This window comes from Bombyx mori, chromosome 17, assembly GCF_030269925.1.
Source record: "Bombyx mori chromosome 17, ASM3026992v2".
In the NCBI taxonomy this organism is placed as follows: Eukaryota; Metazoa; Arthropoda; class Insecta; order Lepidoptera; family Bombycidae; genus Bombyx; species Bombyx mori.
In genome coordinates, this window is record NC_085123.1 from 14,422,715 (window position 1) to 14,444,341 (window position 21,627).

The 21,627-nt window shown below is 36.2% G+C and overlaps 1 protein-coding gene across 1 annotated transcript; it reads left to right on the forward strand.

Annotated features, from left to right (window-relative positions):
• The first annotated feature begins 331 nt into the window (after positions 1-331).
• LOC101737351 (L-dopachrome tautomerase yellow-f-like) lies at positions 332-21,056 on the forward strand. Its single transcript, XM_012691290.4, has 10 exons — positions 332-550; positions 5,023-5,184; positions 6,072-6,242; positions 6,562-6,678; positions 8,986-9,153; positions 11,299-11,429; positions 17,635-17,824; positions 18,807-18,909; positions 19,761-19,925; positions 20,945-21,056. The coding sequence occupies exons 1-10, from the start codon at positions 352-354 to the stop codon at positions 20,964-20,966; spliced, it is 1,428 nt and encodes a 475-aa protein (XP_012546744.2). The 5' UTR covers positions 332-351; the 3' UTR covers positions 20,967-21,056.
• The last annotated feature ends 571 nt before the right edge of the window (positions 21,057-21,627 follow it).

Below are 21,627 nucleotides of genomic sequence, written 5' to 3' on the forward strand. Positions count from 1 at the left end.
GTCACCTCCTCTCACTATTCCCAGACTCCCGTATTATAAATGCTTTTATTAAGTTTATAACTACTAACTCTATAAAATTATAATTATATGTAGTGCATTATTCTCTGTACATAATCTTTATTATAATATGTAAGTTTATAGTAACATTAATTTTGTGTTAGTCCCAGGCAACATTATTATTTCCAAAATGGGATACTTTTCATAATAAAAAGTGTGTTTAAATAGCTCGACAATGTTTCATGTGTAGCCATAACACGCGCTGGCAGAAATTGCTGAAAGTAGCAGCAGATTGCCATTATTTAAAAAAAAAAAAAAAGACAGCCACATTATGTTTAGATTTCTAAATTTTAAATGACTAATATTTTGCCAAGTGAATTCATCATTTTCATCATCATCATCATCATCATGCATCACGGTTGCAGACGTGCTTTTATCATGTTGTATTTATTATTAATCCAGTTAATAATACTGCCAGTGTATGATGCTCAACAAAACTTTCAATATGATTATTATTGGATACTGTTTAGTTACGACATAGATGGAGTAAAATGTAAGTGAAAGTTCTATTTATTTACCATAGTATTTTTTACTATTTGCGAATTTTTAGCGGCTAAAATTATTACTGCTTACAGCACATTCGATTGGATTTCTAAATAGAACAATACGGATTCGAATATGGTTATCCATAAAGTAATAATTATTAATTATTGTAATATTAACTGTGTGTACAATAAAGAATAAAGAATAAAGTTGATGTTTACAATATCACACAGGTTTTCCTATACTTCGAGCGGGCATCCGTCATTGCTCCACAGAAATAGGTGCTTTAGATACGAATCATTGGTAGATTAAGTTAATTGCTAATATCTTGTTGGGAAACAGTTAACTGTTAGCACTTCGCGTACATTTAAATTTTGTTAGATTAATTATTTGACGTGTGTCGTGTCTTGTCAACAAAATAAAATTATACCTAGTCAGGTCATAAGTATTGTCACACAGTAAAAACTTTTCTTTTAGAATGCTGGCCACAAAAAAGTTTATTGAATTCGAATTTCGAATTGTTCATGAAAATAAAAATGTATACTTTTAGAATTTTTACTCATTTTTCAATATGGAATGGACGCTTAAAGAAGACCGTGTTGCAGTTATTGCGTTGCATCGTTGCGGTTACGCGCCAATTCAAATTTTTAACATACTGAAAAATTTGAATAGAACCAAAAGATTCGTTTATCGTACCATCAAACGATACAATGAAGACTCTAGTGTAGATGACAGTTCAAGAAGTGGTCGCCCTCGGTCTGTTAGGACTCCAGCAGTGATAAAAGCTGTGAAGGCGCGAATTCAAAGAAATCCCAAACGTAAGCAGAAACTGTTGGCCCTTCAGATGGGGTTAAGCAGAACCACGGTGAATAGGGTGTTGAATGAAGACTTAGGGCTTCGGGCATATCGAAGAAAAACAGGACATCGTTTGAATGCTCGTCTAATGGACCTGAGACTGAAGAGATGCCGCGCTTTGTTGAAGCGGTACGCGGGAAAAAAATATCGGGAAATTATTTTTTCGGATGAAAAAATTTTTACCGTAGAAGAGACCTACAACAAACAAAATGATAAGGTGTACGCACACAGTAGTGAAGAAGCGAGCAACCGTATTCTGCGTGTCCAACGAGGTCATTTTCCATCCTCGCTCATTGTATGGTTGGGAGTTTCTTATTGGGGCTTAACAGAGGTACATTTTTGTGAGAAAGGTGTAAAAACGAATGCAGTTGTGTATCAAAATACAGTCCTGACGAACCTTGTGGAACCTGTTTCTCATACCATGTTCAATAACAGGCACTGGGTATTCCAACAAGATTCGGCGCCAGCTCATAGAGCGAAGAGCACACAAGACTGACTGGCGGCGCGTGAAATCGACTTTATCCGGCACGAAGACTGGCCCTCATCCAGGCCAGATTTGAATCCGTTAGATTACAAGATATGGCAACACTTGGAGGAAAAGGCGTGCTCAAAGCCTCATCCCAATTTGGAGTCACTCAAGACATCTTTGATTAAGGCAGCCGCCGATATTGACGTGGACCTCGTTCGTGCTGCGATAGACGACTGACCGCGCAGATTGAAGGCCTGTATTCAAAATCACGGAGGTCATTTTGAATAAACTTTAGTGTCATAAGAATCTATGTTTTGTTAAAATCATTTTGGTATATGAATGGTTACATAATGAATAAACTTGTTTCAATTATTTTACATTAAACATGTGACAGAATTTATGACCTGACTAGGTATAATAAAATATTCGCAATATATTATTTTCGTATGGATAATTGCGGATCCGCAATATTATAAATATTGCCACAATAATTAAAGTGAAATAAATAAATAAGTAAATTAAACCCAAGACAGGAGCTTCCCACAAAACCAATTTCTATTCTCACTCCTTTACTGTGTACGCGGTCAGACTGTGGAATTCGTTGCCGGTTGACATCCGAGTTTGCAAGTCTGTTTCTGTTTTTAAATATAAGGTCAAACAATTTTATCTCTCATCAACCGAATGATCATGGTTCTATACTCTTCGCATATACGAGTGTTACTGTGTTACTTATAATATTTGCTATGTGTATGTGCTATAATTCTCATGTTGTATTTGTTATTTTAGTTATGTGTTATTTGTTCTACACACACTCATCACTTTTTATTATTATTCTCATTATCCTCTCGCAGGTCTGCTGGAAGAGATTTCTCAAAGAAATAAGCAGTGCCTTTGTACATAATTTTCCTATTACTCTGTACTGTGTCTTGTTTTCTGTGTGTACATAAATAAATAAATAAAATAAAATAAATAAATGAGCTTCATCTATGTTAAAGTGTATACATATCAACTAGCATACATATTCTTCAACCTATTTGAGTGAGATCTTCAAGATCTCTCAGATCTCAAGATCTCAAGATCTATCTTCAAGAGCTCATAACCCTCGGACGAGAAAAGGACTCTGGACGACGTGGCGAGGAATATACTTAGTCTGGCCATAAATACTGTTACAATTAAAAACAAACAAAATATTTCATTTGATTTTGGAATCTGTCATTTTTATATGATTGCTCATTGAGTTTTCTCATTTTGGCGCCAATGCATTGTACAATATTTTGCGATATTAAAATGGAATGGGGTGATAAAGAGAACCGAATCGCTGTGATTGCATTACACAAAGTAGGTAAGGAGCCAAATGCAATTTTTAAAACTCTCCATACGCTTGGTATTAGTAAAATGTTTGTGTACCGGGCTATTAATAGGTGCAATGAGACCTCCTCTATTTGTGACAGAAAATATCTGGCCGTCCACGTAGTGTTCGTACGAAAAAGGTGATCAAAGCAGTAAGGGAAAGAATTCGAAGAAATCCTGTCCGAAAGCAAAAGATTTTATCTCGGGAGATGAAGATAGCACCTAGAACCATGTCCCGTATTTTAAAAGATGACTGAGGACTTGCAGCCTATAAGAGACGTACTGGTCATTTCTTAACTTATAATTTAAAAGAGAATAGGGTGGTAAAATCGAAACAACTACTGAAGCGGTACGCAAAGGGAGGTCATAGAAAAAATTTAGTTTACGAATGAGAAATTTTTTACAACTGAGCAACATTTTAGCAAACAAAATGACCGTATTTATGCTCAAAGCTCTAAGGAAGCTTCCCAATTAGTCGACAGAGTGCAACGTGGGCACTATCCGACTTCAGTGATAGTTTGGTGGGGTATTAGCTATGAAGAAGTGGCTGAGCCATACTTTTGTGTAAAAGGTATCAAAACATCGGCACAAGTGGATCAAGATACCATTCTTGAGAAGGTAATGAAGCCTCTCAACAACACCATGTTCAATAATCAAGAATGGTCCTTCCAGCAAGACTCGGCGCCAGGTCATAAAGCTCGGTCTACGCAGTCTTGGTTGGAAACGAACGTTTCGGACTTCATCAGAGCTGAAGACTGGCCGTCGTCTAGTCCCGATCTTAATCCGCTGGATTATGATTTATGGTCAGTTTTAGAGAGTACAGCTTGCTCTAAACACCATGATGATTTGGAGTCCCTAAAACAATCCGTACGATTGGCAGTGAAAAAATTTCCCATGGAAAGAGTGCGTGCTTCTATTGATAACTGGCCTCAACGTTTAAAGGACTGTATTGCAGCCAATGGAGACCACTTCGAATAAAGTTTTCATACTTTAAATTGTTTTATATTTATGTATTAAACTAACACACTGTAAAAGTAATAAATCTTATTTGCAATAGTTTTTTTTCCTTTGTCTTAGTATTTATGGCAAGACTAGGTATATATACGTTTACTGTACGTGTGTTACTAATCTCCGAGCTCTCGGATGATACTACTGAATGCTGTAAATGTGAAAAAACCAGTTGATAGTTCTAATATGGTAAGAAGGTAATCATCGAGACTGGTTGCATAATAAACTTGCTTGCGTTTGCGATTCGGTGTGTTTTTGTAGTTAAGCGTTTATTTTTCTTGAATCAGGATCTTATTTAAAGCTATACACATATATGCGACATCGCATTGTACATAATCATCAACCGTGATGATTGGGAAAAACACTTTTTATCCTCTCGGAAACTGACTTAAAAGATCTACAGAAAGTGACAATATTTGGGCCTAGAGACGTTTCATTATGGGCAGATATGATAGAACTCATGTCTCAAAGTTGGCGGCGGTTCAGTGTTAGTTCAGTATTAGATCTACAGCACATCGGCTGTCCTACCGTTCAAACCGTATAGCATTACTGCTTCGCCGCAGAAACAGGCAGGCTGGTGGTACAAACACGTACTGTCTCACAAATAGCCCCCTTGTACTAGTAAAAATTTTTAGTAGCATCACTAAATTTCATTTAATTTAAGCAGTAAAAACTTTAATTATTAACAATTAGTAATTTGGATTGAAAATTGAAATATAAAAAATCTAATTTTAATTTACCTAATATGGTACATTAATAAGATGATGATATATAATTACGGTAGTCAATTTCTTTTCCAGACACGAATGACTCGGATTACGAACACAAAGAAGGGACGTTCGCCTTTCAGGACGTGGCCTTAGAGGAGCATGAAAAGTTTCTAATAAGACAAAACTTGATTCCCTATGATTTTATTCATGATGCTTATCTAGTAATAATAAGCATCCCTAGAACTCGACCTGGTATGAACTACAATATAATTAGTTTTCGGTGTTTTCTGAGCGCTATTATATGAAATTACTCAAATGGGGCTAAGGAAGAGTACTCAACCCTCGGCAGCGACTTTGTTATGACACGTATTGCTGATGTCCATGAGCGACGGTAGGTGTTAACAACTAGAAAGACCTTGCGTTTGTGATGTGACAGAACCATGCTGTTTAGCTCGGCGTTCTGTAGCGAACTCTTTATCCACATTTAGAGTGCACTGTACTGTCACCTCTTCGTTGTGGAAATTGTTGATTCCATTAGTCATTTTCCTGGGTGTATCCTTGGGACTCTTCACCCATTCAACTTTTTGTTGGAATATAAAGCAACGGTCGCCATTCCTAGATATGGATATCATAGATTAGCAAATACTAAACGGAGATATAAAGTGCAATGTGGGGTGACACCACCCCGCTCGACGAAACGGACACTACGAAGTTACGCTAGGCAACAGTATCCACAATATTTTGGAAGCGTTCCCCATGGCTGTTAAAAGGTCACTGGGGATGTAGCGTTCAGTGGACTGGGAATGCTGAAGCAACTCCGGCAACTTTATTTTTTATTTTTTTATTGCCCTTGTAGGCAGACGAGCATACGGCCCACCTGACCGAGAGTGGTTACCGTCGCCCATGGACTTCAGCAATGCCAGGGGCAGAGGTAAGCTGCTGCCTACTCATAGAAATGAAAAATACCAAGCACCCAACAGCTCCTATTGATCCAACCCGGCGAAACATTACAACCACAAAGCAACTACTGACTCGTGGGCAAAGACCGAAGAGGATCTGAACTGTATCCAACAAACTATTGGGCCAACTAAGATTATTGTTAATCAGCCAACGAACAGTTAAAAAAAATTATATTTCAGGAATACCATTTACTCTCATCTATTTTAGTAGATTTGATTATGGGAAGGAGCCAATGCTGAAACCATTTCCTAATTCAAAGGATGGTAAAGAATTGATATCGGTTTTTAACATGTTTGAAGACAGCTGTTTTAGACTTTGGTTTGTTGATACAGGATACCTCGATATCCCAGGTGAGTTTATATACTCGATTTGATTGCAATATAAAAGACAAGTATAATACTATGACACAAATTATTATAAACAGAACAGCCATTTTCATAGGTAGGAGGAAAGATGCAGTCATGATATTGCAAATATTCACGATATTGAAAATATGGACATGTCGATTTTAATACATAATGATTTGTTTATAGAAATGTATTTTAAGTGTCGCGATTTGTAGTAGCGTTTGTTTGACATCAATATTATCTTTTGAATAAAATTTATTCTTCAATTTCTTACTAAAACATAATTATTGTATAATTATAATAAATAAAGGAAGCTTTTCAGGTGTGCGAAAGCAAGTACAACCAGCATCATTGCTACTTTACAGTAATCTTCCAAAATCAGAATTTCAGTTCAGGAAAGATATTGACAGTGCTTTTCTCCATAATGGTATCACTAGTGGCAAGTTACCAATTCATTTATAAATTATAATATATAAAGAATCAGGGATAAATCACACAGATCTTAGAACTTAGATCTCGAGGTGGGTGGCGCATTTACGTTGTAGAAGTCCATGGGCTCCGGTAACCACTTAACACCAGGTGGGCTATGAGCTCGTCCACTTATCTAAGCAATAAAAAAAGTACGGTCACTTTGAGCCGAAACTAGGATACCCTGTACCAAGGACTAATAAACATAATAACATACGTTTATATATTTAAATATGATTGATAGATATCGACTACACAAACAACAAGAACACATTTTTTTAATGGCTAAGAGACGGGCGTCTACAACGTAAATGCCGCTACCCAACTTGAGATTAATTCTAAGGTATCAGTATAGTTACAACGGCTGCCCTACCCTTCAAACCGAAACGTATTACTGCCTCACGGCAGAAATGGGCGGGGTGGTGGTACCTACCTATGCGGACTCACAAAAGGTCCTACCACCAGTAATTACGCAAATTATAATTTTGCGTACATATTTATTTCTGAGGTGAATGCCCCATGTCAAAGTAAAACAGACGAAGCTTGACTCAAAAGTCGGGGGCGTTAACAGCGTAAATTTAAGTACATTTCATACTAGACGCTCACAGCAGAAAGAAAAAAGAGGAACACAGAACAGGAATCCTCCTTATTCATTTTATAAGCGGGAAAGTTTATGTATGGATCTATTATGTTTGTTACTCTTTCACGCAAAAAACTGCTGAATGGATTATGGTGATACATTCTAATAATATAGCTTACACATCAGAATAACAGACTATAATTTATAAAGGTAAAGTGTGAATTACTCAAAATATAACGATAAGTACAATAACAATTGATACTTATTGTTATATTTTGTTATATACAATTGATATTTCATCTTGTATATCAATGACATGCTGTCTATTGATAGCATGCATTGCTATGCGGATAACAGCACGGGGGATGCGCGATATATCGGCCATCAGAGTCTCTCAAGGAGCGTGGTTGAAGAGAGACGATCAAAACTTCTGTCTGAAGTGGACAACTCTCTGGGGCGAGCCTCCGAGTGGGGTGAATTGAATTTGGTTCAATTCAACCCGAAGACACAGGTTTGCGCGTTCACTGTGAATAAGGACCCCTTTGTCATGGCGCCGCAATTCCAAGGAGTACCCCTGCAGCCTTCCGAGAGTATCGGGATACTTGGGGTCGCCATTTCCAATTCCATGTCCAATTTCGGAGTCATTTAGAGGGCAAAGCCAAGTTGGCGTCCAAAATGCTGGGAGTCGTCAACAGAGCGAAGCGGTACTTCATGCCTGGACAAAGTCTTTTGCTTTACAATGCACAGGCCCGGCCTCGCGTGGAGTACCGCTCCCACCTCTGGGCTGGGGCTCCCAAATACCATCTACTTCCATTTGACTCCATACAGAACAGAGCCGTTCGGATTGTCGATAATCCCATTCTTACGGATAGTGTGGAACCTCTGGGTCTGCGGAGGGACTTCGGTTCCCTCTGTATTCTGTACCGTATGTTCCATGGGAAGTGCTGTGAAGAATTGTTCGAGATGATACCATCGTCTCGTTTTTACCATCGCACCTCCCGTCACCGGAGTAGAGTTCATCCATACTACCTAAAGCCACTGCGTTCATCCACAGTGCGTTTTCAGAGATCTTTTTTGCCACGTACCATCCGGCTTTGGAATGAGCTCCCCTCCACGGTGTTTCCCGAGCGCTATGACATGTCCTTCTTCAAACGAGGCTTGTGGAGAGTATTAAGCGATAGGCAGTGGCTTGGCTCTGCCCCTGGCATTACTGACGTCCATGAGCGACGGTAACCACTCACCATCAGTTGGGCCGTATGCTCGTCTGCCTATACGGCAATAAAAATAAAAATAAACTTCATTTCTAAGGCACAGTTGATAGTAATGAATTGATCCTTATATCATACTTTCATCGCATCTGGTATTTAAAGTAATAAATATTGTCTTTTACACTACATCATTTGGACAAATGTTTGAGTAGTTATGACAGTGTTTGATACAATGAAATATGAAGATAGAAAACTTAATAAATCCAATAATAAATTACAGTTCCCAAAGCAAAGCGAGGGCGGGTCGCTAGTATCAAATATATTGACTATAATTATTAGAGCATCGAGGGTATCAAATCATATTTAGTGTGCATTGCTTACTTAGTTAATATGATTTACTCTCGCAGGAATACAAGAGTTCAAATGGTTACATACCATTCGTTTACAAGATTTCACTGAGGACTTGGACATAATTATTATAAATTTTCAGGACTCCGATCTCTATCGGTTGATTTTATATTACCGTGCTCCGAGTCTTACGTATACATTACTGACGACACTACCCGCGACCTCATTGTCTTCTCGCTTCAGGACTTGCGTTTTACGAAAATCAACCGCGCAAGTAATACGGCTGATTCTTGGAAATTTATTGTGCCACGTATGTCTTTTTATATGATTTTGTATTCATTGTTACTTAGAATAAGTTTCCAGAAATCCTATGTATGTTGTAATAGTTTACACCGAATTTTGCTTGCTGGTGTATCTTTCATACATAAATACACGTTGATTGAGATAAGCCTATTCATAACACCGGCCGACAAATGAAAATTTTTTGAAAGTTGTTTGAGCCACAAATATCACCAATTTATACTATTTTAAACACAAAAACACCTACATATTTGGCCTTTTTTTTTTCGGGTAGACGGCCGAACCTCCTACGAGGTCCCCGCGCAAAAGGGGCGCGGGGGGTATGTGAGACTCAACGGTCTGCATGGTGTTGTGAGCAGACCGCGGGCCCAAGGATTTTAGGACCCACCCACTAAACGACTCCCCTGCACTCTTACACCCGACGTCCGATCCCCTCCGAGGTCAGAACCCGGATGAGGTAGGGGGGCTACCGCGGTCAACACTACAACCAGACGGCGCGGCTCACCCCAAGGACGCCCAGCCGACGGAGCCTTCGAGGCGAATCGAAGGCTCTGAAACGTCGGCCGTCTCGGTATGGCAGCCCGTCGGGCCGCCCAGACGGTGCCGCTGGTGTCCCGGAATACCCCGCTGGACCAGATCCAGCCTGCCGGGTCGGGACGCGATACACCGTTAACCGGTCGCTCTATTCACTCCACGGCAGCGCGCTAGAGTGCTGGTAGCGCGCCGCGCGGCCTCACCCCCTCAGGTCGCCCCTTGACCTTCACCGGGGGGAGGCCGCCACCTACAGGTACATATTTGCCCTATCACATCTGATTTTTTTAAAAGAAGGAAAAAGCATTTTTTTTTTTCAAAATTTAAAGAAAAAATCAATAATCATATTACAAAAACATATATTTGAACATTTACAAAGAAAACATTGAGTCTAAACAATGCTACAGGACTATTTAGAGTGACATCTTTTACGTTTCACGACAAAATTACGTCTGGGTGTAGTTTTTTTGTGAGTATCTTCAGTAATATCACGTGTCAGTGACCAGCAGTAATCAGTCATCATATTCACAATCCATCGACCTTGGTACTTTGTCTCCATAGTTTTTATGTCCTGATGAAACCTTTCTCCCTGCTCTTCACTGTAATCACCAAGATTATCACGAAAAAAGTCCACATGTGAATCTAGACAGTGGAGTTTTATGCTCATATTACACCCCAATTTTTGATACTTATCCAATAAGTTTGCAACCTTATTTTTATAGTCGGGATGTTTAGTATTTCCTAGAAAATTGTTGACAACATCTTTGAACGCCAGCCAAGCATCTGATTCAGTGTTATTCATTGTGGCATCAAATTTTTCATCAGCCATCAAAGATTTGATTTGCGGTCCATCGAACACTTCTTAATAAAAAAAAATACATATAAGTAAAACGTAAGATTTTTTTTTAAATAAACACACTAATTTCAGTAAAAAGTTTATAAAAAAAGTAACTGTAGAGGTTTATTTGCATGTAACCTCTTTCGAATGGGTGTGTCGTTGTTGCAACTAATATATTTCCTCACGAGAGGTCGCACGATTCGAGAAAAGAGCGCCAAAATCTAAAATTTAATTTATTTTAATCAAAAAAATTCAAATAGCCAATGTAACCTTTTTAAAAACCTGATGTGATACGATAAAATGAGATAGATAGAATAATCAGAACTTGAACAAGGAAAATGATGTCGGCCGGTGTAATTTAATGATGCGACTATCACAGTATTGTATTTTCCTCTTGTATGCGATGACTATTCTAAACCGAACGCACATTGATGTGGGTCATGCACTTTTAAACTACGGGAAATTCTTGTCAATAATAATAACAATAAAGAACGAATATAACAAAGAAATGTAAAGAAGTTACATTGTCATTAGTTAAAGGTTGCCTCTGAGCCCACACGCCCATGGTAAATATTAGCATTAAAAAAGAAATGTTTCCGTCCTCCATGTGGCACTACGTTGAAATATTGATTATATTGCTGCGATTGATTTTCTACCAAAGAACTGGATTCCGTGAATACGCCGAGAAATGTCAGCAGCACCAGCTCGCTTAGATTAAAACAAGTATTCCTATTCATATGTTTTAGAGGTTCTATGCAAACTAATTCTTACTATTTTTCTGGTCAGAGTTTGAAACACAATACAGGTTAGAAGTTAAAAAATATAGAAAAAGGCCAAATGAAACATACGAACACTATGTGGATTTTTTAAATTCTACAAATCAACTGTATGAGCCAAGAAGTGATTCAAGACCTCGTGTAAGTTCTTAACTGATAACCGAGAGATTTTTTGAGATAAAGATGTAAAACCTCTTTATTATTTCGCAAATGCTGGTTGGTTAAATTATCTAAACTCGATCGAATCAAGTTTTAATTATTATTCTAAATTAAAATATAGTGTGATAGTACAACGGCTGCCCTGTAATGTTGTACTTTGGGAGGTGTTAAAGGAAAACGTCTTCTTGCGTGTATTCCATGTTTAATTATCATCTTAATCCTAGTTTACAATTATGAAGAAGCCTATGTTTCTGGGTGGTCCGCCTTATTAGGGGGACATACGAGATTACACCTATTAATTATATTATATACTAAATGCTATGCTTATACTATGCTATACTGTGCTATAATATAGAAATATACACACTTCACCACCGGGGGTGAAAGAAGAAAAAAAATGTATATATTTTATATTAGTACTACAAACTTAACACAATTTTTAAGTAACAAACTTTGTTGTCCTATTCTTATGTACTATTTATATTCTATTTCATAGTTTTTAATTATTTTAACATATGGTCCCATATCTTCTAACACAACAAATGGACCATTAAACAGTTCATCTAGCTTTCCACCTGTTTCTGTTTTTACTAAAATTAAATCGTCTTTATTATAGGATATAGGGTTAAAATACTCGTATTTGTCATATTTTATTTTACGATTAAGCTTACTATCTAATAAATGATTTTTAGCATCCTTAAAAGCAATTTGCATTCTATACTTAAGCTTACTACAAGAATTCTCTGGGGTATACAAAGGTTCTATTTCATTATTTAATCTATTGGGAATATTGCACTGCCTACCAAATACTAATTCAAATGGTTGGTATTTTGTTTCAGTGTGGATTGTATTAATTAAACTAAAACACCAGTATGGTAACCAATAAGACCAAGATTGCTTATCTTTGTTAAAGTTAATTAGTAAGAACGAACCTAGATTTTTGTGAGCATTTTCCAACGCTCCTATGGATTGATGATGGTATGCGGTTGATGTTAAATTTTCTATATTTAATAGTGTACAAAGCTCAGCTTTTGTTGAAGATGTGACTCAGCTCCTCTATCAGATGCTATTATCTTAGGTATACCGTATCTTAAAATAAAATTATTTACTAGAGCTCTAGCTACGCTAACTGTTTCCTTATTGAAGTGAAACTTCCTTATCGGCGTTGGAAAAAAATTTACCGTCACATTTTTCGGTTACGCGTCACATTTTTCCGTTACGCGCCATCTTTTTTGTATTCATGTCTATGATAATAAAATCCTTTTGTTTAAACTTTATCTAATTTAACTTTTTTGTATTCATGTCTATGATAATAAAATCCTTTTGTTTAAACTTTATCTAATTTAACTTTATTTAACCAATTTCTAGAAAGTTGCATGTAGATCATTTTTCGAAAAATAAGGCCATAAAGAAGTTTCACTTCTTACGTGTGTACACTAGTACACGCACACATTTTTTTTTTATTGGATAAGCTTCTATAAATTTACTAAGTTCGCATTGAACTGTTGAAATATATACATTATCATCATAATCCTTTGGTAGCGTACTCACAATGTCCATAAATATTTTCTCAAATGCATACGAAGCAGTGGCTGTCAAAGTCATAGGTTCTTTAATAAATTTACAATGCTTAGATAATTGGCATTTATCACATTTTTTAACATAATCTTTAACATCAGATTCGAATCGCGGCCAGTAAAATCGTATTTTAATGTTATTAATCATTCTGCGAATGCCAGCATGACCACTGGTCGGTAGTAAATGAAAATCATTTAATGTTTAGGATTTATCCACATCATTCTCTATCCTAGTTACGCTTCTTAAAATACAAAATCGTGGTCCGGACCACTTTTCAGTCGACTTTATTTCATCATTTAAATCATTAACAAACTTTTCATTTTTACAATCCTTTATCAGGCATATTTCTCCAATATTTAACTTTTTACAATAATTACTCAACAGTGTCACAAATTCGACTCGCGAAAATTGTGCCCTAAAGCTGAGATTAATGTGAATTATTTTCTTACTAGGACAATAAGACAAACATTCATATTCATCACTTATCCTTTTCGCCTTTTTAATTTATCTATTTCGCAACTTCCGAATAATACTCATATCTACAGAACCACACGGCTTTCTTAATAACTCCATAACTCTTGATTGATCAGGCCTTTCGTCTACAGAGTTATTAAAGAAGGGTGTTTCCTTTTCTATACCTTTCTCATTCAGTTTTTCCATTCCTTTTTTTTGTTTCCTTGTTATTACTGCCATAATTTGTTCATTGTATGTATTACTAAATTTCTACCAAAAACTATTAAGTCATCTAAATATAGAATCATTTTTCAAACGTAAGGCCTGACATAGTCACTGACATTACTCCACTAAACGCACTTGGTCAAATTTTTAGACCCGTAGGTAGTCGTTTCATTTGGTACTGATCTGAATTAGTACAAAAAGCTGTATATTTACGATCAGCCTCATTGAGAGATACTTGGTAATATCCTGAATTGAAATCAAGATGAGAAAAGTATATTGAACCAGCGAATGAAACAAAAATTTCAGTAAGATTTGGAAGAGGAAATTTATCGTCTTGAATATTTTCATTGAGCCTCCGGTAATCGATTACTAAACGCCATTTCTTTTCTCCTTTTTCATCGCTTTTTAGGGACTAATAATATCGGACAAGACCATTCGCTCTTACATTCTTGAATTATATCGTCTTTCGTCATTCGTCATATTTTGCGGAATCCTGTAAGGTTTCATATAAACTGGACTAGCGTTTGGCTTTAATGTTATTTTCTGTTCATATATATTAGTCATTGTTAGTCTGTCACCCGGTAAATGAAAAATATGAGTACTTTCTACAGATTTTTTTCTCAATTGATTCTAAATGATCTAATTTTAAAATTGATGAAAGCGTATGAGCTCGTTTTGCGTTTACTACATTTTTATTAAATTACAAATATAAAATTACAAACAATATAATCTTCGAACATGAACTTTAGGCACAAATGTCGGTAATTTATTTATTTATTTATACTTAATGCACAAAACAAAAGTTGTACACAGGCGGACTTAATGCTATGGGCATTCTCTTCCAGTCGACCATAGGGTGGTGCGGAGATAATGCATGGTAGGTGCATTAACAAAAGAATAACAAACAGCAACAAAAAACAAAACAAAAAGAACAAAATCAAAACAAAATCTTCCTTAAAGTAACATCTCAGTATTATAGAATACACATAATGTTAAATATAGGTACTTATATAGATTACATAATAATATGACTTTGTATGCATAAATAAACATACTATAATTTAATATACCTATGTATAAAATAATAAAATACATACATACACATAATTTACTGTCATTTTCACTTGTATTCATAATTTTAATAGGAATTTTGCATTCCTTCACCGTCACAATTGTACTTCCTAGAAACAAATCCTTACTTAGCCCTTTTGCGCACACTACACAATCACCTTTCAAACCTGATTCAACCGCTACATAATGTATTGATTCGCATCGAGCAGGAATAAATAAATAATCCGTTGTATAATTTGGTACTTCATAAATTGGTATAAAAATTTGCTTACCATTCAACTCGAAACATAAAGCATTAGAGTTTAATAAAATATCACACTTAAATGTACTCAAAAAGTCCAATCCTATAATACCATCTACTTTCAACGCTAAATTAGTAAAAATATAAAATTTATGATGAAATGAATCACCATTTTTTGCCAACAGCGAGAGACACATGACCTCGTGATTTTACTTGTCCTCCTATTTCATTTACAATAGTGTCACTTCTATGAACAGTAGTATTTTTTGGCAGAACTTTGTTTCATATAACAGATAACGAAGCACCTGTATCAAGTAAAAAGTAATATTTATAGTTATTAATATTAAAAATAAAAATTTTTGTTTACTATTTATCGTGTATATAATAATATGATTTTTATATCCGAAAAAACTGATCTGCTAAATTATCTACATCATCTTTTCTATTATGCTCATTATTGTTATCGTTAGTTATTGGAAACACATTATTCATAAATTTACCGCGATTTGAACTTTGGAAACGCTGCTAATTTCCGCGATTATAAAATTTACCATGCGAAAAGCGTCTATTGTTGTTTAATTGGCCTCGTGGATTATAAAATTGACTCGACGTAGAGTACCTAATATTAAAATTATTATTACTTCTACCTTGAAATCCACTTCGTTTACCGCGATGCGATGTTCTCCTGATGTTCATGACTTCAGCGCTAGCCGACGTTGATGGCATAAAACCCTCCTCGTCTTTGGCAGCCTGTATTGCATCTTTTAGAGAAGAGTAGTTTCGAGCTGCAATTATTGTGCTCAATTTACTGTTTTTTAAACCATTTGAAAATTGTTTAATTGCAATATTTTCGTTTAAAGGTTTTGGAATGATTAATGAGCAGAATTTCCTTCCGTTTGCGTAAATGTTAATTCCGTAAAAAACTTTGGAATTTGACTACTAGCTATACTCCTCAATTGATCTCCAACCTTGAGTAATATTTTGAAGACGTGATCAAATAGCCGTAAAAGATTTTTTTGTCAACAGGAGAGTTTTCATATCATTAACCATATCTTTAACTGAAACATAATTGTTAAGGATACGCAATTTGGCATTCTCAGAAAGTCTATTTTTCAAAATAAATTTAATCAATAAACTATGATCCGAATCGTTAAGCATATCCGCATACATTTATATACCATCAATTCATTTTTTCGTTGTCTCTTCATTACAGTCCATAGCTGGCAACAAAGTACAAGCCGTTTTTAAGCCGAAATCCATGTTTGTATTTTTATTTTCTGAATTATTACACATTTTTTTTATTTCTAAATATATAATACTTATTTTTGAACTTAATTCGACACATGTATTAATTAAATCAGATCTTTTAGTATGCTTTATATTTTCTACAATTAAATTACTACTAGATATAAGGCTTTTACACTCTTTTAATTTATTCTCTATAATATTCCCCGTGAACATTCTCTTTCCAGTTTTAATTAAATATTTTTTAATTTCTGAAAGAGAATTACATATTGAGTTTAACTGATCTGTCATACTAAAATATTAACTAATTTAATAAAATATTATTCTAAAAATATAATGCCTTATCCATATTAAGATCTACTTGCATTGGAATGTAACATCTTTCCATTTCGGGCGGCACATATCGTATTCGCGAGTGTGCCTGCACCGATTCTAGCGCACTTTAATTATAGTTACCTAATATACATTAATATCAATTAATAACATTTTTCTATAATAATATTATTTATTGAACATTTATTTTCTAATATTTTAATTTCTAATAACTTTAAATCGCTTTAGTATATTATTTAAACACTTACGTAGATGTTCCACCTACTCACTTTAGTTTTTATTCACCTTTCTCGTTGGATGATTTTTGAGCTCGTCGTATTATACTCGTAGCCCGCTGCAACGCCAGAGAGTTCACTTCCTGGTGAATCCATGTTCTATGGCGTCGCTTGTACAGGACATAACCTCCGTATATCATGCCCAAAAATAAAATCAACAGCACGAACCCGAGAAGAATGTTGAAAATGCCAACTCGTGTATGAAAATCTTCTAGATTAATTCTGGAACTGGCCCCAGCTGGCCGATTATTGTAATTTTTTTGACTGTGATGACTGAAACATTTTATTCACTGCTTTTAATTTTAATTTAAACTGACAAAATTTACAGTTTGGCAGGGTCGCCATGTAATGTTGTACTTTGGGAAGTGTTAAAGGAAAACGTCTTCTTGCGTGTATTCCATGTTTAATTATCACCTTAATCCTAGTTTACAATTATGAAGAACCCTATGTTTCTGGGTGGTCCGCCTTATTAGGGGGACGTACGAGATTACACCTTTTAATTATGTTATATACTAAATGCTATGCTAATACTATGCTATACTATGCTATAATATATAATTATACACACTTCAGCCCTACCCTTCAAACCGAAACGTATTTCTTCTTCGCGTTAAAAATAAGCAAGGTGGTTGTACATATGCGCGCTCACAAAACCTCATACCACCAGTACAGACGTCCTACTACTGGTAGAGATGACCTACCACCAATAGACTTGTAGAGTAGTGTAAGTAGACTCAATGATAATATTTTATATGCTTATCTTAAGGATACATTTAACAACACCTACTATCCAAATTATGAAGGATTGATCTACACGAAAAATTTTGAAGGAAACATTTTGTTATTCACGAATTGGAATCGGAACGAGCTTTACTGTTGGAATATGGATACACCATATGAAGAAGAAAACGTTGATTTACTCTCGAGAGTCGATGGGGCTAAACATAGATTTTCAGGTAACTGTATAAAGAAGTTGATGAAGAAATGAAGTCGTCGTGGCCTAAAGGATAAGACGTCCCGTGCATTCGTATCTAGCGATGCAACGGTGTTCGAATTCCGCAGGCGGGTACCAATTATTATTTTTCTAATGAAATACGTACTTAACAAATGTTCACGACTGACTTCCACGGTGAAGGAATAACATCGTGTAATAAAAATCAAACCCGCAAAATTATAATTTGCGTAATTACTGGTGGCAGGACCTCTTGTGAGTCCGCACGGGTAGGTACCACTACCCCGCCTATTTCTGCCGTGAAGCAGTAATGCGTTTCGGCTTGAAGGGTGGGGTAGCCGTTGTAACTATACGGAGACCTTAGAGCTTATATCTCAAGGTGGGTGGCGCATTTACGTTGTAGATGTCTATGGGCTCCAGTAACCACTTAACACCAGGTGGGCTGTGAGCTCATCCACCCATCGAAGCAATAAAAAATAAAATAAATAAATTACAATTCAGTTCTCAACTTTAAGTGTTCACAATTTAAATTCGTCGTGGCCTAAAAATAAGACTTCCGGTGCATTTGTATCTAGGGATGCATCGGTGTTCAAATCCCGCTGGGAAGCGCAATTTTTTCTAATGAAATAATTATGTACTTAACAAAATTAAATGTTCACGACTGACTGCCAGGGTGAACGAATAACATCGTGTAATAAAAATCAAACCCGCAAAATTATAATTTGCGTAATTACTGGTGGTAGGACCTCTTGTGTCCGCACGGCTAGATAACACTATCCTGTCTATTTCTGCCGTAAAGCAGTAATGCGTTTCAGTTTGAAGGGTGGGGCAGCCGTTGTACTGTTAAAACGGATACCTTAGAACTCCTACGGCATTTACGTTGTAGATTCTATGGGCACCGGTAACTACTTAAAATCAGGTTGGCCGTAAGATCGTCCACCCAAAAAAGCAATAAAAAAAAAATCTCACACTCACACTTTTCGCAGCCTTAGATGCATCCGGTAACCGTTTTTTCGGACTAATGCAGAGAACTTTAAATAGCACGTCTTCAAAGTTCAATGAAGACGAGTACAATGTTTGGTTTTTCTCGTGAGTATAATTATAGATTTTTGTTTTCGCGAAAATTGGGCAAGCTACCTGCGTTAAAAGCGGTAGACCAGAAGGTGAATATTGCTTGCTCTTAACATATACAATAGATTGAAAACTGAACTACGTTAATACAAATAATAAATCAGATGGTCAGGTAGATAGGAAAATATATGAAAATACCATTATTACCACTGCTTTTTGGGGGGATATGAGAGAAGTAGTAGATAGACATCAAAGTCTTCCGATTGGCGATACCAATGCAGCAATGCTAATTTTTTTTGTAACAACTCTCATATATCTCTCTCTGTACCCTAGAAACCATATCTCATAACCCTAACCGTGGAACGTCCTGCACCGGGGGATCTTATATAATCACAGTCTGTCTAGATGTAATTGGAAGGAGTTAATACACTTACTCCAGTACCAGCATCATCTGTTCTATAGCACCATTCTTACCTTGTAGTTTGGCCTGAATTTCCACCTTATTCATACACTTATTCTTCTAATCAGCGTGAGATTGTTCAATAAACGGACAAGGTGTTCAGCTTCAAATTAAGAGGTAGCAATTCAGAGTTCGATTAAAACGCTATCCCTAGTTCTTATTACGATAAATATGGACTTTGGCTTGCTATCTGAAATAATAGATTATATTTAATTCAAATGGAGGGTCATTTGTTTGGAATTGCTTAAGATTGTTTTCTTATTGAATACATATATGTGTTATTGTCCACACATATAATAATATGTACACATTATAATCTGCAGACTATATCCGTAGCCTTAAATTAACTTCCTTGAATATTGTTCCCTTAGTTTTAATGTATTTTTTTTACATTTCTTGCACAACTTAGAATAAACTTTAGCGAGATGCTGGAGGGATCAAAATGCACCAAGAGTAACCAGTGCACGGATTATCTGACGCGGAGATCGGCGAGCCAAACATTATTATTTTTAGGAAGAATAGTACCAAAATACGTATCTGATAACGTCATTAGAAATATTGAAAATATGTGGAAGTAAGGATTTTTTGTTGTTAATTTAAAGGAATATATTCTAAAATATTTGATAGCCTGCAAGGTAAGTCTGAGTACAGGGCATATCTGATGGTAAGCGATCAACGTCGTTCATGAAGGTCAGCAACCATTTTCGAATTATTTATTGCTGAGGACTCCCCCTTCCTGTCTCATTTGAAGAAAGAGTTGCCGAACCGGTTGGAAAACACCATGAAACAAAATATGTCTGGAAATTAAGTTCCGATCAAGTGCTGATGAAGTAGAATCGTGAGGTGATGAGAAAACTGAAATCACGTGATCATGACAAACAATTCTTTGCAATTCTGCTATTGGAACTAATTATACAACACACAAATTTAATCGATTTCTTAATCTTCTTCTTCCTTCATACCCGAAGAACTTTTCAGTTAGTTTGCTATTATAATGCAATTGTGATGGCGATCTTGACTCAAGTTAGGCTGATACTAATTACATTATTTATTCCATAAGCCCTGACAATTGTTTAGCATGTTGTGAATGCGCAAGGGTCTGTATCACAATTCCACTCATTGCTGCCATGAAGCCATTGTGTGGTATATTTAAATGGCAGAACAGCCTTTATCGAAGCGTATTTTTAAATTTTACCCAGAACTAAGTTTTTTTTTTATAGCTTATATCGGTGGACGCGCTCACAGCCCACCTGGTATTAAGTGGTTACTGGAACCCATAGACATCTACAACATAAATGCGCCACCCATCTTCAAATATAAGTTCTAAGGTCTCAGTAAAGTTACAAAGGCTACCCCACCCTTCAAACTGAAACGCATTACTGCTTCACGGCAAAAATAGGCGGGGCGGTGGTACCTACCCGTGCGGACTCACAAGATGTCTTATCACCAGTAAGTTTTCTTTAAATGGACTTCGAAAAGTGGTCAGCACGAAGTCCAACGTGGGCTCTATTTAATATTTTCGTCAATTAGAAACAATTCGCTAACGAATTTTTGGAATATATTTTTTCAGTGATTGACATATTTCTGTTCTAGTGTCACGGGCATCATGAATTAGGACACTCTACATAGAAACTCGAAACGTGACCTTCAAAAACACAACGGCGTTTTAGTTTTTGTAGTAGTAATAAATAAACTAATAGAACAATACAAGACTTTTATTTTTGAGACATAAACAAAAATATATAATAAGTATTTATTATCACAAGTCGTCGTAGCCTCATATAAAGGATAATGAAGACGTCCGGTGCATTCGTATCTAGCGACGCATCGGTGTCCGAATCCTGCTGGCTAGTATCAATTTTCTAATGTAACACGTACTTAACAAATGTTCGCGATTGACTTCCACGGTGAAGGAATAGTATCGTGTAGCAAAAAAAACCCAGCAAAATTATAATTAACGTAATTACTGGTGGTAGGAGCTCTTGTGAGTCCGCGCGGGTAGGTACCACCGCCCTGTCTATTTCTGCCGTGAAGCAGCAATGCGTTTCGGTTTGAAGGGTGGGGCAGCCGTTGTAACTATACTTGAGACCTTAGAACTTGTATCTCGAAGGTGGGTGGCGCATTTACGTTGTAGATGTTTGTGGGCTCCAGTAACCACTTAACACCAGGTGGGCTGTGAGTTCGTTCAACCTTCTAAGCAAAAAAAAATACCTTATGCATAATCTGGTGTCGCTTACGTGTGACACTTCATGACCAAATTCTGACCAAGGGATTCT

Coding starts and splice junctions, on each gene's coding strand:
- LOC101737351 (XM_012691290.4), top strand. CDS start 352: ATGACTAATATTTTGCCAAGTGAATTCATCATTTTCATCATCATCATC. Junction 5,185..6,071: donor CATCCCTAGAACTCGACCTG/GTATGAACTACA, acceptor ATTATATTTCAG/GAATACCATTTACTCTCATC. Junction 11,430..17,634: donor GAAGTGATTCAAGACCTCGT/GTAAGTTCTTAA, acceptor GCTTATCTTAAG/GATACATTTAACAACACCTA.